At 40.3% G+C, this 17,644-nt stretch overlaps 2 protein-coding genes across 27 annotated transcripts in view; both read right to left on the bottom strand.

The window, feature by feature from the left end:
- Positions 1-187: 187 nt before the first annotated feature.
- LOC116429340 (NPC intracellular cholesterol transporter 1 homolog 1b) lies at positions 188-6,723 on the bottom strand. Of its 2 annotated transcripts, none has more exons than XM_076365415.1 (24): positions 6,573-6,723; positions 6,154-6,506; positions 5,831-6,042; positions 5,589-5,719; positions 5,387-5,504; positions 5,108-5,291; positions 4,924-5,037; positions 4,639-4,856; positions 4,460-4,558; positions 4,183-4,370; positions 3,895-4,095; positions 3,610-3,814; positions 3,387-3,503; positions 3,120-3,300; positions 2,860-2,987; positions 2,529-2,789; positions 2,274-2,437; positions 1,852-1,964; positions 1,602-1,741; positions 1,334-1,530; positions 972-1,203; positions 762-875; positions 528-690; positions 188-440 (listed from the first exon to the last, which is right to left on the bottom strand). In XM_076365415.1, exons 2-24 carry the CDS (start codon positions 6,398-6,400, stop codon positions 382-384), a joined length of 3,786 nt encoding a protein of 1,261 aa, XP_076221530.1. In that variant the 5' UTR covers positions 6,401-6,506; positions 6,573-6,723; the 3' UTR covers positions 188-381. The 2 variants fall into 2 exon arrangements, with proteins under 2 accessions (XP_076221530.1, XP_031838051.2); XM_031982191.2 differs by having other exon boundaries at positions 192-440; positions 6,154-6,487.
- The window catches only part of sif (guanine nucleotide exchange factor still life), a 35,235-nt gene continuing 24,163 nt past the window's right edge, over positions 6,573-17,644 (bottom strand). For 22 of the 25 annotated variants that reach the window (XM_076365405.1, XM_076365407.1, XM_076365394.1 and 19 more), the window contains 7 exons: positions 17,376-17,555; positions 17,041-17,159; positions 16,733-16,909; positions 16,474-16,661; positions 15,620-16,113; positions 15,255-15,476; positions 7,219-14,895 (listed from right to left, as the gene is read on the bottom strand). In XM_076365405.1, coding sequence (XP_076221520.1) covers positions 14,717-14,895; positions 15,255-15,476; positions 15,620-16,113; positions 16,474-16,661; positions 16,733-16,909; positions 17,041-17,159; positions 17,376-17,555 — 1,559 coding nt within the window. In that variant the 3' untranslated portion in view covers positions 7,219-14,716. Of the gene's footprint in view, positions 6,809-7,218; positions 14,896-15,254; positions 15,477-15,619; positions 16,114-16,473; positions 16,662-16,732; positions 16,910-17,040; positions 17,160-17,375; positions 17,556-17,644 lie in introns of those variants that run through there. The other 3 variants (XM_076365406.1, XM_076365410.1, XM_076365409.1) reach the window with 3 other exon arrangements.

Consider the following 17,644-nt stretch of genomic DNA (forward strand, 5'->3'; position numbering starts at 1 on the left):
TTTATCTTATTTTATCTTATTTTATCTTATTTTATCTTATTTTATCTTATTTTATCTTATTTTATCTTATTTTATCTTATTTTATTTTATTTTATTTTATTTTATTTTATTTTATTTTATTTTATTTTATTTTATTTTATTTTATTTTATTTTATTTTATTTTATTTTATTTTATTTTAGTATTTGCATGTACATTTTTCCAAGTTTAAATTTAATATTTATTTTAAATAGAAAACGGACTGGTCTGAGAACATTATATGATTATTAACACAAATCCATATTTTTATGCTCTATGTCAGAATACAATTAATAATGGTAATGGTGATGGTAATGGCAGTGGTAATGATAATGGTAATGGCAATGGTAAGGTTAATGCTTATGTTAATGATAAGGTTGGATTTTTCGTTGGTTACGTACGTGTCCGGAAGATCTTGAGGGTCCTAAGGTCGTGATAAATAAACGATATTAGACACGTATACGTATAATGAATATGTATAGAGAAATATAAGGTTTCTCCAAGTACCTACCTACGAGGCTTAGTAATACGGGTAAAAATATGAGGCCATGCGCAGCACCGAATAATACTATTCCCAAGTACATTCGAAAATAAAACACTTGAATAATTTGTGTCTTGGAAAATGCCAATACAACGATTCCGATAATCTTGGTCAAAGTAATGCCAGAGAAGACCTACGAATGCAACAGGGAAGAGAATGGTTGGTTCAGTTCGTAGATATTATACTAGAATGTAGTGCACTCACAGAACTTCCGATCTCGTTAAGCGTTTCTGTAGCTCGATCGACGCTTGTCGTTGCCGTCGAATTCAAATAGGAGTGAATAATGTGACTGCAGAATTCAACGGAAATACCGACAGCCTGCACAGAAAAATTGAACGCATCATCAGCGAAGAAATACGATGAAGGTGTACCATCGCGGTGAAACTTATCGAAGGGAGTATCGATTTTACGTACCATTATCAAGTTAACCAGAGATACTGCATTCAATTCGATATGCCACCAATACATCAGGCCAGCTATATTTACGATAATCATGAGTACGGTCAATACCACCATTACTGCAGAAAACAAAGAGAATCCTGTCAAAAGCGCCGTGACCAAAAATATCACACAGAGCGAGAAGCCCAACGATGATATAGCTTCTTTCCAAATAGTAAGGTACTGTTCGTAATAAACGTAGAATACACTGAAAATCAAATCTAATAATTATATCGAAGAAAAGTTACACGGTACGAAACGATACATGTCAGGGCAGAAGGTATTTCACCGTGACGCGACCTTGAGATGTCGATAAACATGAAAAGGTTGAAACAAACCTGTATGGAAAGACAGTTATCTCCTGCTGCGCAAGACCTTTGTTATTTATCATTGTTGTGATTTGTTTAGCTATTAATCTAGCAGATTTCAGGGCTTCGTACCAATCCGAGGACTTCTTTAACGGTGTGTGATAACCCATGAAGTAACTATCGCCGACATTTGTTAATCCGTGCTCGTCAAGATAATAGTTCATTCCCTGAAAACCGATATCGTTCTTTGTATGTAATAAAGTATGTGGTGTGTAATAAAGAAGAGACACGATCTTACGTCGAGATAGGAAGGTCGGCCAGATTTTGAGCACATGGCGTCCGGTATGTCTTGTAGGAAATAAGGTATATATTTTCGAAAACTGCTCGCCAGCGGTCGAGCATTATCTTTTTCGATTGGGCAAGGCAAACACTTGCTGTCTAAAATAAAAGAAAATCGGTCGCAAACACATGAAAATTGTATAAATCGTTGGAATCGTTGAAATCGTTGAAATCGTTGAAATCTTTGAAATGGAAATTGAGCAAATTACCGTCGTGTGGACAAAAGGACTGATTATTCGGAAAGTACTTGCAACATCCTGCATTAACCGACCAGTCGATGTAATCGTCTATCCAGGATGAGGCTGCTTTGGATAAATGAGACCTGAAACGCGGCAATTCGATAAGGTCTGCTACAGCCAACTATACGTTCTACGTTCTACGAGGCCCCTTAAAGAAGGGCTGGCGATCTGCTCGATTGCGACAATGTCGTAACATCAAGAGTGGTTTGGTATTTCTTTTGGTATTGCTTTTGGTATTGCTTTTGGTATTGCCAACTTGTCATGATCGAGCAGCTCGGTCTTGGTTTTCCATTCTGTAAGTAAGTTGGCATATAAAAGAACCAAGCAAGTAACTACGCATCTAATAGATACCCTCCGTTATTGTTAGTATGTATTGTAAAGGGATTACAAACTCTGCAGGTCGTTTAGCTGCCGAGTATATCTGCGCATACAAAGAATCATCAGTGCATCCTTGACCTCCACAAATGATATTCTGAACACTCGTGTTACTGTAATTCAGTCCAGGAGTGAGTACAAAGTAAACCGGTGGTCCCATTGACAAAAGATCGTCCATGTACTGAAAGTATCATAGCTACGTATAAATCGCTATTCCGATCGTGAAATATCAACGATATCTTTTTCTCGAAACAATAAGACGCATCTCTCACCTGAAAGTACTTTAAAACGTACGAATCTGCGGGCATCGAAAGCTTTTGTTCCAAACCGATACTGATTTGCGGCAATACTATAGCATGGGTTAACAACATGCCGAAGAATACGATTAACACGATTATTCGAATCGGCGTTTTCATGATGAAAGGCGAATAAACTCGTTTAAAGATCGTTTGAATCAGGCTGAAGTTTTCATCGACTTTGCAGTTTCTCTCTCCTTTCGTCTTTATACAACAAAGTACGTCCAAGTAGTTGTTCTGAAATACCAGATACCCTCGTTAGATGGAACGTTTGCAACCATAACTACGAAGAGTTGAAATGCCGTGCCTGAGATCTGTGAGCATCCAACGATAGAAGACTGACGAACGCCGTCATTTGCAACAGAAAATTGATCAGAATAGACACCGACGCGTAAAGTGCAAAAGTATTCACGGCTGGCATAGAGGAGAGTGTCCCTGTGGGAAAATCGAAAATCGAAAATCGATAAGTGAACGGTGTTACATTATGTATCCAAGTGGTTCGTCGTCTCGAACGATACACCAATTGGAACTGTTGCAGTAGTAGAATACCAACTGATCGGTACCAACCGATTAAAAAGCAGAAGCACTCGGATGTACTGGTAAGTAACATTGACGGACCCACTTCAGCCAAAACTTTCCCTATGTGTTGCGGTATAGATTCCTCGGCGCGCTTCGGCATCCTTTCGTGCGTGTGAACCAAAATAAAAATATTGTCCACACCTACGGCCAACACCAAGAATGGAATCACCTGCGCGCGAATTACGTATACTTATTAAAGAACTGGACAGTTGTTATGTCTTTTGGCACATCGTTATGACTTTCGACTTTCCTTACCTCTATCGTGAGCAACGCCGTTGGTACTCCGATATAACCGAACAAACCAAGAGAACAAGCTACGGACGCCATTACTATTACGATTCCGCCGATACTGAGCATTATTTTACTATTTATCTGAAATCATGAGAACGGTAAGAAGAGAAGAGAAGCGAAACGAAACGAAACGAAACGAAACGAAACGAAACGAAACGAAAGCAGTGGAAAATCCTTGGACACGTACAAGATAATTCTTGAAAGAACATTTTATTCTCCCCAAGGCAAACGCTACGTAAACGAACATGAGCGTGTAACTGTACACTGCCGTCAAAACCTCTGCTTTCGACGACCGTTCTAATTCATCTTGAATCGATTTCTCGGTTGTGTATGCCACCTCCATAAAGTCTGGTCGGTCCGTAGCATCCCATTCTCTCATAAAATCTATGAACCTGAATCGTGTAAATGATATTCGTTGGAGTATCGATTCCTGTCCAATTCGTTTGGAGAATTGGACAATTCGGTACATTACCTCTGCTCCCATTTGCGCGTCTCTTCCAGTACAGACTCGTTTAGCGAATTTTTCACCAGAAACGATAGAATTAGTCCTGTCGCGTTGATATAATCTGTCGCATTGTAGTTGAATTCGTTCTCGCGTAGAAATCCCCCGTAAGCTATGGCTGGCAGTACCGGTCCTTTGTACGGCGCCGTACACCCGGGATCGAACGCGTTTCTGCCAAGAGGAGAACGGAGACAGTTTTCTCACGCCATTTCCATCGAAATGCCAACCTACTCGCCGACTACAGTAAAGGCCACTTACTGTGCACACTGGTACAAATGGTCCAAATAATTTCGTTCGTACGTTCCATTAAATTTCTCGAGGCTGTTTTGAAAATATCCCCAAACGCTTTGTACCGTGCAGTGATTTAAAGTAGTGGGCCCGGTGAAATCATTTTGTATCGGTGCGTAACAAATTCGTTCCAAACCTTCCCCTTCATCTTGACCAAGCTGTAAACGTTTATCAGAATTCGCAAACTGCATTAGAAAGCTGATATCCTACCCGCAGAGCCAAGGGACTTTTGTAACGAGAAACTTACGTCGAGTATTTTCTTCTGTAGATCGTATACAGTGAGCAAAAATGTCCGGTTGAAGACGGGACCGAATTCGAGGACATCGTTCGATGTGTTGTGCAGCACCTATATAGATTCGGATAGACAATGAAAACTTCGGTTCAGATAAATATTCGAAATAGCAGACGGGAAGAAAATTCTTTCACCTTGCCGAGTCCTTTCGACTTGATGTAAACTTGCTCCGTTCTATAGAACGGTTGGAACCGAGAATCGAAATAATCCTTCTCGATTCTCGATCTACTGGTATCTGCAGCCCAAATTTCTATGGGATCGCTGATGATGTTCAGTTGCGTAATTCCGTAGCTCAGCCCCAATATTACGTACGAACAAGCGAAAAGCGTAATCATCGGGTACTTTGCGAACACTGAAATTTCGAGAAATTATGGAATTTTCTACGAATTTTCTACGAATGTTATTCGAAGAATACTCACATTCGCCGGAAACAGCAAACAGCTTTCGAAAGACCTTCTGAAAATTTCCGCGACATATCCCTCCCGATTTATCGGTGATCTCCGAGTCTGTCTCCTCGATCTCAAACGTACCATCTGCAACGGCAAACGGTATAAAGATCGGTATGTCTAGGTATACACCGACTTACACGCCTAAACAAGTTACCTGATCGTTGAAATCTTCTGAAAAGTTTATAAGCGATTACAGCTGCCGAAACGAACACGACACTGAAGATTGCTGCTATCACTCCGTAACCGTCGTGCCCGAAAATTAGAAAATCTGAAGGTTCGAGGTTTATTTCGTAATTGCAACCCGACGGACAGTCGGTACAGCTGCACGCTGATAAACTCTGTACATCGTATTGTGCAATACACACTTGATTAATAATAAGTAATTATTTGATTGGGTTCTAGTAGAAAACGCGTGTTAGTTGTTCAAACTTACATTGTATCTTTCGCTGCATTTTTTCGCTGACTTATTCCAAAAAGTGTTGTTAGGAATAAAATGTAATCGGAAAGCTATGAAATCGTTTTCATCCGGATTACCCTGATATTCGTACCACCTGGAAGAATATTCATCCGTAGAACCTACGATACTTACTTGTCGTATACACGTGTACATTTCGAATCAGGCGTTTCCAACTTACTTCTCTGCTGTGCATCTACCAGCACCGTGAACTCCGCATGCCAAGTCCATAGCTAAATTTCCACTTGCCGGGTGAACGATGTTCTTACAAGAATCGAAAGTATCACTCATGTACTCCTCTGCGACATATGCCTAACGCGTAGAAACATCGAAACGTACTATGTATTGTAGTATCGTAATATAAATGTGCATACGTATACATGCATACATGTGTACGCATACCACAGAAACAAGTAATCGTACCTCTATTTCTGACACGTATGTGCCTTTCGAATTGTTTCGAGTCTGAGTTACTCGTAAAAATCGACTTTGTTCAGGACTGCAGGTCAAATCACATATCAATAGCAATGCATTTCTTACACATGTCGGACACCTGCCGAATATACTCTCAATCATGTTTATTTGGCCGAGCAGTGTTTCAATATTCCCACTGTCGCAACATAATTTTGGCGTATCTGAAACGAGTCCGAGGAAATTGAATATTAGGATAGGATTTTCTCGATTCGCGCCTCTCGGGCTGATTTTCGATCTGATTTTCGATCTGATTTTCGAAGAAACGAACTTACCGGTGCTATTATCAAAGTACTGTGGACATTTCTCGCTAAGACGCTTCGCAACTACCGCGTCGTCAATTTGTCGAGGTGAATCGTTCGATACGCATGTTACACGATTTCCGCTATCATTTTCCGAACAATCTCCGTACCATACGCAACGCGGTGGTTCTGCGAGGCAGTGCGTCACCGTTAAAACGCAACACAATATCAACAACGTGTCGAGTTTTATTCGGTTGCGTTTCACGATGTCGCGATTCATTTTTACTTTCTCCCTTTCTCCTTTTCTCCTTTTCTCCTTTTCTCCTTCTTCTCTTCCCCCTTTCCTCTTCCTTCTTTCCCGTGTTTTCTTTCGACAAAAATTCCGACTACATTCCACTGAATAATTGTAATCCTTACTACGGCTGGTGTACCAGTAGGTACACTCTACTTACCTTCTTCCCTACGTGCGATGCAGTTACGTCGACGAATCGGGCGACACACTCGTGATTATTTTCCAAATGGTTAATTTTCATTTATCGAAATAGACGCGTTCAACTTGAAATCGACTTGGATCGATCTTACAGTGGTTCTGCGAATCAGTACCCGAACTCACTGCCCGTTTCGTTCGCGCCCGGCAAGCGATTCCGATTGCTTTGACCAAATCTTGAGTTAGCTCCCAGGTGTTGGTCTATCGTTCGAATATCTTATCTCAATGTCAAGTAACACTCTCAATTAAGCAGGAGAAAATGTATAAAACCATATAGCGCTTCTGAACAATTACAAACGCATCGAAAAATTTATATCGCACCGTGATACGATAGAACGATTACAAATCATTTTGATCGTTGGATTAGTGAACTCGTGCACACCTGCCGGTTTAGTGATATCACCGAATGAAAAGAAAGATCAAACGCACGATAGTAGGCCGTCAGCTGGAATCGCGCGGTCTAATCGAAAATATTTATCCTATTCGATTTTATAAAGGAACGTGGTAATACTAAAGAAGGATTCGTCTGATCGGGATACCTGGATGCCTTGCACGTATCGAAATATATCTAGATACGTCACATTCTATAAATAATAACAACAACAACTCGGTCAATCGTTAGACTGGATAATCATATTTTAATGACTCAATGATTGTACAAATGGATCACTCCCCAACGTTTTCGCGTAACCGAAGAACAGTAATCGTAATAAATACAAGAATGATTGCACTTGTAACGTTCCTTTCTAATTTCTAATTATACAATAGATGAAAACGTAAACAATATGCAATTTCTATCGCAGCGTATGCGTTCGTGCGTGGATTCGTTTCATTTCCGACTCATCGTCGTCGCGCGAACTTGTGTGCAGAAAAAAGAAACAAAATAATCTGGAAAAACTCGTTACAGTTTTATTTTACCCTATCTGTGTTTCGTTACAACGCGACCCCAACCCAGTGAATTCTGCTCCATAGTCATATATTATTCCCCCTTACAATCTATAATAATTCTATCAACCATCTAAAAACTTTGTGTTCTCGGGACACTCGAATGGTATGGTATTTCATTCGATTCTTTCTTTTCCCTTTGTCCCAATTCCCTTCACCCCGACCCCTCTCACACGCACACGCGCACGCTCACGACACGCGCGCACACACACACACTCTCTTTCACTCACTCTCTCTCTCTCTCTCTCTCTCTCTCTCTCTCTCTCTCTCTCTGTCTCTCACTTTCCCTTTACCTCTACCTCCCCCCACCCCGTACACCATCCCGGCAATTTTCAATGTTTTTCCCCTCCTTCTTTCCTATATATTATTATATATTTCATTTCGTGTTTCTTGCCGCCATTTATTTCGTTTCGTTTGGTGCCCGATATTCTACCGAAAGTATCCCCAGTATAATTATTCAAGTATATTACGTTCAACGGTAGCGATAAAGTTTATATCAATAAAATTTGTGGAGACTGTCAATAATCGTATAATAGATGATAAATCGTTCGACGATTTACCAGAATTGGGAGAAAAATATGAAACTCGATATTACTATAGGCCAACATTATCGAGAGATACGTCTCCGAGGCAGAGTGTTTCGACAGGATTAAGAAATTGAAATTCCCCGATCTTTCGTGCGTATATTTATCAAATCTTCAGGAACAATCGGCTGATAGTACGATACTACGAAATACCTTTATATGCAAGAAACTAAATAAACAAAGGACTCGTGTACAAAAGTAACTTTGTACGGTATACAAGAAAGACACTTGACCATATTGAGAAACGTAATACTAGAAGAATCATCGTGGAAAATGTTCTTTCACGATTCGACAGTATGATCGATCGTCGAAAATTCCCTTTCTCTCCTTCTTCCTCTCCTATTCTGTTTGTCGGTGTTTCAAACGGAAAAATTATTCTTTCAGAGTTCACTATCACTGTTTTTTCTCTTGCGTTTCTCTGTCTAGATCTTCGTTTTTTCTACAATATTATTATCATCATCATCATCATCATTACGATTATTGTGATTGTTGCGATTATTATAATTATTATAATTATGATGATGAGTGTTGTTGTTGTTGTTGTTGTTGTTGTTGTTGTTGTTGTTGTTGATGTTATCATTACCATTACGTTTATTATTATCGTTATTGTTATCATTATCATTATCATTATCATTATCATTATCATTATCATTATTATTATTATTATGGTTCAGTTATTGGTCATTTATTCTTCTTTAATAAGAAAATGTTGCCTTTGATTGTCACCAGTCCTGAATATAAATACATGTATAATGAAACGTGCACGATGAATTGAATATCAAAAATTTTCTGGAATCATTGTAAACGAAAGGGCAAGCGGAAGAAGCGTCGATACCACGGGACCTATAGATATACGGTCTAAAAGTCCCATTCGCAACTGCTACATTGCGTTAAAGAAACAGTAGAACGAATCATCGTATAGTTGAACTAGGAAACAGAAACAGAAAAGGCCGGTGAACAATTTTCCGATCGAGGATAAAAGAATCATCGACTCTGCTCGAAGGCGCGTCTCGGCGCAATTTATCTAGTTTAGGCATATATGCATATACATATACATATATATATATATATATATATATACATATATATATATATATATATATATATATATATATATGTATATATATATGTATATATACACATATATATATATTTATGTATCTACACATATGTATACATACACGATGTCAATGCAATAATACGAGCAACAGAAGAATCTCCGTAAACTTTTCTGCGATCTGCACGCAGGACCTCTACAGTATTTAATAAACAAGTATTTCATTATTTCTTTATCTTTTTCTGTCAAACATGGACCGATATCGTCTTACATGCGTATGTAAATACGTTGCTCGTATACGCACGCGTGTGGATGCATGTGCGTGCAGGCGTGTAGACGTGCGTGCCTGTGTATAGAATTCTTTCTATACGATTGACGAACCTACACACGTCTCTATGTGCAAGGCATAGACAGCGCATCATAGTTTAACGCGTACGTAATACGTCTGTCGGGTTTCGAATGGAAAACGGCGAACAATCGAAACGAAACGATCGAACCGATTTAAGAGTTGATTTCAGTATACCGGGACGCATATAATCTCCCCGTATAGCATCATTGTTACTCGTACTATTAATGCTGCTGCTACCGGTGCTGCTACTGCTGTTGCTACACCTACTAGAACAACAACCGCCTAGTACTGCTACTATTGCTGCTACAACTACTATTACTACTATTACTACTATTACTACTGTTACTATTATTACTGCTGCTATCGCTATACTACTATTACTGCTGTTACTACTACCACCACTACTACTGCTACTACTGCTACTACTGCTACTTCTGCTACTACCAAGTGCCACTACTAGTGCTAGTACTACTGCTATTACTGTTAGTACTACCGGCGTATCCGCTCTACTATTTTTTATACATCATAACATGGATTATCAGTTACTCTCACTCGATTCGACCTCGTCACTTTATACGAATAGTACGTGCGTGTAGGATTGGCATCAACATCACGAGGGCAAGGACGAGAGGCACTCTCTCCGTGTGTGTGTGTGTGCGCGTGTGTGTGTGTGTGCGTGTGCGTGTGTGTGTGTGTGTGTGTGTGTACTGTGCGTTGCAGGGTAGACGGGGCAGATCTAACGAGTGCGAGTCCGAGTGGTCGCAATCGAAGGAACGCTGCCCGTTGCCTCGCGCACTTCCGGCTCCAGCGCAACGCGCGCGACGAAAGACCTCTCTTGCCCCCCTGTCGTGCCGTCCCGCAGGACGCTTTTGAAAGAGCGCACGGCACAAGTAATTGATACTCCGATTCCATCGATTCTAACAGACTGTAACCATTTACTATCTACTATCGATTCTTTCCGCTGTACATGCAACCACATGTGAAACGAGTATTGGAACACTTCTGAATAGGAAACACGGATCGGTCGTATCGTAATTACGACTCAACTTGTTTATGTTACATTATACGCAATTCTATCGGTTCGTTCGATAATCAATGTTCCATTGGACACCATCGCTTCCTCGTAATACTAAAAACAAATAAGTGAAATAAAACGAATACCAAAGGATGTATCCATCGGCTAATAAAGGACAAGTATATGTACGTGTGTACCATGTGCATGTATGTAACAGAATCGAGAAGATACTTTGGCTGAAAGTACTAGAAAAGTACATGGAAAGAGATACATACGTTCGATCGTATCGTTATCGATTCCTTGATTACCGCTTATCGACAAATAATAGCGACTCGCGCGTTTGCGAGATTGAATGCCAACTAAATTTACTTTCGACCGATACAAGTAAGTCTTCGCACGCATCGGGGATTTCGATGAATCTCGATAAAGAAATTGTGAAACATAACAAAATAGCGACTCTCGATGTTCGTTTTGAAAGGATCAACTGGCGTAAGAAAAGTTACATACGCGACATTTCTCGAGTCAGTTGCTCTACATGATTCGGGCAGACTGGAATAAATTTCACGGCGTTTAATAGTTTCGTCTCGTCTTTGTTGTTCAAGAAAATTGGTTCTGTTTAATACCACAGAGACAGTAATTCTGAAAACAATCCAATATTTCAATTGTACGTATCATACATGAAAATACAGGTATGCCCGCACGCACGCACACGTACACGCATACTCACGTTTTCGTACGCATGATCCTACAGTCATGTATATTTTTGGTATTATACATGTACGTTTATATATACCGATAGAGATTTCAAACTGTTATTTGAATATTCAAGGACCCGCATCGTAGGTGCACGTACGCGAAAGAAACGCAACAAATCGAAATGTCGTTTAGCTCGCCAACACGTTTCTATACGTCTGGCTACGCTGCACGTAACCGAGAAAATGATCGTGTGCACAACGCAACACGTGTTTTCCTCGTTTATATGTATTTACATGTCGCGAAAAAGAAGAATATTGGCTAGGCTGAATGAATAATAAAGAAAATGATCGCTCCTTAAATCACCAGATAACAGTCTTCATCTTTCGTTCTACATGTACTGTATACGTACATACGTATACATTATTTTATTGTTTGTTGTAGATATTTATTTCTATAGATATAGGTGTACTTTCTGTTTTCTAATTTACAAGCATTAATGATTTAATATCGTGTCGATCTATCGCAATACTCATGAAGAATGTGTTACGAGCCAAGTGTTATCGTTAGTTCGTGAAACGTTTGACCAATTCTTCCGGACGGCATTCCACACGGACGTTCCTCGGGCTGCTCGAATCGCGCGTCTCGTTCAATGAGATTTTCCATTCAATCTTTGCCTCTCCCGTTCCCGCTTTTGCAGCTACGTTTTCGGTATCGAGCATTCCAATCACTAATCTTGTTTTAAGCAACGTTCAAAATAAAGTTTTCTATCACGATGAGAATACTCGAGACCGAAGAGAGCTTCGCGATGCAGCGAACATGTGGAAAACCATCCTTTCACGCACAATAAATGTATACATGTACGTATCCATATACGGAATTATATGAATTTATCTACACTCGTGCTTACGTGTTATGCTATATCGCATATGCAAACACGCGTGTGCATAGAAACTAGAAACGCGCGGACATGCATACATACACGGCTCGAGCATGTCACACACCTGTACACTTTTCCCTTCTTTTACCATCTCTTTCCCCTCCTTCTTTTTCCATCTTTTCGTTTCGTTCCATTCTCTCCCAGCCTTTCTCTCCTTCTTCCTTTTTTTCTTTCTTTCCCTCTCCTCCTCTCACCCTCTCTATCACTCACTCTCTCTCTCTCTCTCTCTTTCTCTCTCTCTCTCTCTCTCTCTCTCTCTCTTTCTCTCTCTCTCTCTCTCTCTCTCTCTCTCGCACGCGCTCTCTCTCTCTCTTGCTTTCCTTCTTCTCTTCGACCTCGATGTTTCAAAACAATTTTTCATTCGGTTTCACGTACGTACACACGCGTACATACATACAGACAATACACACATACAAACATACATACATCGTACGTACACGTTATACAGTCGTTATACGCTTTTCTTAATTTCTATATGTGTATCATATGCATTTATATATGACTTATTCTGTTAAACTTTGTTGTTCGATCGCTAAATTTGTTTTCGTTATGTCGTCATTTATTCTTACGGATAAAGTTACTTTTCTATGTAGCATCTGAAACCGTTATCGGTGGTGAGGGTGATTATGCTGGTACTGACAACGAAATATGATGATGATTCAAGATGAACGCGACGATATCATCGACAAAGACAATGAATGATAATATGAAAATCAGCGACAATAACAGTAGCAGTAATAGCAATTCTAATACAATTGGCAATAGAGTGTCCCGCTATCGACGGCAATAGTAGTATGTAGTATCGTTGTCAATGGTGTGAAGGTAGTAATTATAACAGTCGTTAGTCGAGAAATCTGTAGTATCGCTAATGATTAGAATAACGATCAGAGAAGGAGCGAGAAACGTCTCGACTTGTACGCATCTTACTTATAATTACTAATTACTAATGAAAGAATAACAGAAACTGTCACTGTATTTGCATAATAGTAATTATAATAACGTTAATAATGGTAGCAATCATAAAAATGGTAATGTTGATTATGACGATGATGACGACGATGACGGTGACGGTGACGATGACGATGACGATGACGATGACGATGACGATCACGATGACGATGACGATCACGATGACGATGACGATCACGATGACGATGACGATGACGATGACGATGACGATGACGATGACGATGACGATGACGATGACGATGACGATGACGATGACGATGACGATGACGACGACGATCACGATGACGATGACGATGACGATGACGATGACGATGACGATGACGATGACGATGACGATGATGATGACGATGATGATGATGATGATGATGATGATGATGATGATGATGATGATGATGATGATGATGATGACGATGATGATGATGATGATGATGAAGAAGAAAAAAGAAAAAGAAGATGAGAGGGGAGGAGTGGGAGGTGGAGGAGGAGGAGGAGGGGGAGGAGATGACGATGGCGATGCCGATATTACGAAGACGATCATGGTGAAGAGATGACAGTTCTAATAATATCATTGTTTCATTAGGTACAGAGTTAAACACTCCATAGCTGTGCTATGCCGTCCACGCGGAACGTTCAGTAGAAAAGAATAAAATCCGTAAAATGGAACGCATCGCATGCGCGTAATGTGTATAGAGGCGACTGCGAATTATTCGGACAAAGGAGTGCATATTTCGTTAGTTTCGCCGCGTGTTTTCAGATCAAGTTCGGTTGTATGCACATACGTGTGGTGGATATTGGTAGGTACAACAATAGCAACAACAACAACGACAACGATAACAGCAACAACAACTAGTGAACATGAAAAATAGAATCTCGAAATGGAAATTTAACGCGACTTATACAACGTCATATTGTTTCGCGAATTGTTATTAGGACAAGTCGTTAGTTGTTTTCTTTCGTCGCAAGTGAAATAATTTGACGTGGTCATTGCTAGTAAGTAACAAGTAGGTAATAAGCAATCAGAGTGCGACAAGTGAGTAGTTGACAGCGCGGCGGAAGCTTGTAACAAAGAATGTTCGAATAACACGGTCGATCGCACTCGTACACTTCGCTCCAAGGAATGAACAGAGCAAACACTTGATTCGTGAACAAAGCGGAAAAGGTGCGATTGAACCTAGTCAGTACGCGTACATTAATCCTTTCCGAGCACACCATGTCCCGAGCATTTCGTTGAAACCGATAAACGATCCGTAGATCGTGCATCTATAATATTTCCGCACGCATGTATGCATGTTTACAAACACATATGTTGAGAAAAGAAATGTGATACGATGTACAATAGAATATGTCGGTACTGTACGCGACGCGATACATATGCGTACGCGTAGACGCAACAGGGGATTCAGACGAGAAAGCCAAGAGAAATTTCCGAATGTTTTTCCACGTGAACGGCACACGTGTGTTAATTTTTTCACGATAATCGAATAAGTTGATCAGTTTATTTCACGATGTTTAAACTTAATCCTATTGATTTTGTTAGCCAGTTAACAACTACTTAAATTAAACATGGTTATTATAGTTAGATTGTTGAGCACAATTATTGATTTCTATGAGAGACTTTCGGGAAGCGCTGTGAGATGAACTCATATCCCCAAACTCGCTGGCCGACTTACCCTTACGCGGTAAAGTGGTAGCCTCTCCTAACGATGGTAACTCCCGTGGTTTCCAGATCGGTGAACCTTCACAATAGATTTTCATAATAACAACTGTTGCGTACGACGAAGCAAATGTTTTCTCTATCTGTACACATTTTCATGGTACACAAATGAAAATGAATAAAACTGTGTTATTTTCATTTTTATCTTTTATCCTTATCCTTATCCTTATCCTTATCCTTATCCTTATCCTTATCTTTATCTTTATCTTTCAAACTCATCTATTTCCTTGTGTATACCTATACACGTAGACGAATGTAGAGGATTTTGCAGAAGCAAGATAAGTTCACAAGCGAAACAATGAGTATGCAAAACAAAAATGGTCTCTGCTTCAAGTTTCAAGTTTTATAGTAGAATTTTCATAATTTTAATTCTTCTCTTACCTAGTTCTTTCACGGTAATAGGTTGATAATTTTCCGGTTGATGAGAGGACTGGATTAATCTTGCTTGACTGCCCGTACTTCCTGCTGAAATGGTTGAAGTGGTGCTCAAAGTCAAATGATTCGGAGTGCGGCCCAAATTTGCCTTCTTCTCACCTAAAAAAGCTTGCGAGTCTTCCTCCCCCTCAGACTTTGTCCCTGAATCCATCTCGACCTTTACCTCTCCTGTATCGTAAATGAAACAGAGGATAACAGGGATGGTGTGTCTATCAGCTACTTAACATTCAACTGCTCGAGCGTTTCGAAACTATTCGAGTGCGTACGAATGGCTTTGAATCGAATGAAATCAGTTGAATCGGCGTTCTTACCGGACGTGTCGCTTATGGTTTTGCTTCGAAATCGGAAGATGGTTTGCTGCTGATTAACCGAACCGGACTCCTCCATTTCTCTGTCCTCGGAACTTTCGTGTTCCATAATTTGTTTCGACTGGCTATACTTTCGTTTCACGTTATGCGTAGTCGACAAAGGCTGCGGCTTCACCGGTTTCTTCGCGAGGGGCGCGACAACCGTCTGGTGTGCTGTTCCGTTATTATTGTTGTTATTGTTGTTGTTGTTGTTGTTGTTGTTGTTGTTGCTGCTGCTGCTGCAACTGCTGACGTTGTTGTTGTTGCTGTTTCCGTTTTGCCCTTGGATCGCCGACTGTTTCTCAAACTTGTCCACGTGTCCGGTCGACATTCGCGGCGTGATCGTCATCGGTGATTGGCTCAGATTCTGTTTCGTCGACGGTATACTCATGTTTCGAACCGATTCTCGAATAATTTGTCGAATCGTTCTCAGGAAGGCGTTTCGAAATTCGGTCGTGCTGATACCAACAAACAATCAGACGTGTTACGCTGGGAGGCTTCGTACCTCCGAGACACACACACACACACACACACACACACACACACACACACACACCCTCGTTTACCGTATGTACGTGCATGCATATATAGTACGATATGTACACCCCGCCGCGTTCACGTGTCACCGGAGAATTTCACATCTGCACTTCCGGCTAGAGAATTATGGTGGAGGGGGAACGGGAAGCGAAGACGGGGATTATACGTAGAAACGAGGAACGCGATCAAACTGAAAAAAGCTCGTTTCTCGAAAACCTTAGGAATCGGGAGAACAACGAAACACAACTGTCGAAAAACGTGAACAACTGTCTGTTAAATACCTGTTGGAGAGTACATATACTTTTTCCGACCTCCTCTGTAATTGACTTCTCAAATGGATCAACTCCCACAAGAAATGGGATTCCATATCCTTGGCGGAACTAGCTCGCACTTGCACTTCTGTCACGGGTATCAATACTTGATAACGAATAATTTCAACTTCACTGGAATTCGCTTTCGTCGAAACACCCTGAACGTACACGAATCGTCTACGTGTAACGTATTCGTTCATCAAGCAATTACAAGGTACGAGAAACTTACCATAAGCTTCTTCTTTTGCCTTAATCTTTCTTTGCACAAGAAGACGACAGCGGACTTGAAAACGAAGCACATTGCATGCAACTCTAGACCTTTCTTGATCTTTCCAAGAAAATCAGAAATGTTCAGCCATTCGACACCTCCGTAATACAAAAGATCTCCTGGACTCAAATCGATCGGCTGTTAAAAAATAATCTTTTCATTCATTGTATCGGACAGTTGGATTAAATACGATTAAATACGAGTAAATACCAGTAAATACCAGTAAATACCAGTAAAACGGACAACAAGTTCACGTTTGTCTCCCTTACCTGCTTGCACGATTTTTGATGTTGTCTGAATAAATGATCAAAGATAGCCCCGTATTCTTCGTGAATTCTTTGCATCTCGTTTATATGTTCTGCCACTTTCTCCATGCCTTTTAACGCCTCTGTAATAATATATATTTATGTGCGTCTGCGTGTATGTATGTGCATGCATGCGTACGTGCGTATACGCGTGTTCGTATTATATATTTATACGTTTCGGTTGGTAAAATCAGAATTATCCGTGATCGAATGTGTCGAAAGATACTTTCAGAATCAATGTTTCACTTCTATCGAATAGAAAAAGCTGCGACTTCTACTGCACTACGCAACTAGTTTACCTATTAAATGTTGATGTTCTTCGCTTCGTTCGTCGGTGAGATTTCGAAGTTGCTGCAACAACAACGGATATTTCAGTATTCTTTGTATAGGCTTAATAAGATAAGATTCCAAGGTCGACGAGTGTTGTTGTCTCGGATTTCTTGCCTGCAAGAACTCTTGTAAAGCTTGGTTTCCCTCGTCTGCAACAGGCAAAATAGATTCTTACGAAGAGGAAAAGTTCCGATTTCGAGACTGAACATGGGGATCGGGAGTAGGTGGCAATTCCGCT

Source organism: Nomia melanderi, chromosome 3, assembly GCF_051020985.1.
Source record: "Nomia melanderi isolate GNS246 chromosome 3, iyNomMela1, whole genome shotgun sequence".
Classification (NCBI taxonomy): domain Eukaryota; kingdom Metazoa; phylum Arthropoda; class Insecta; order Hymenoptera; family Halictidae; genus Nomia; species Nomia melanderi.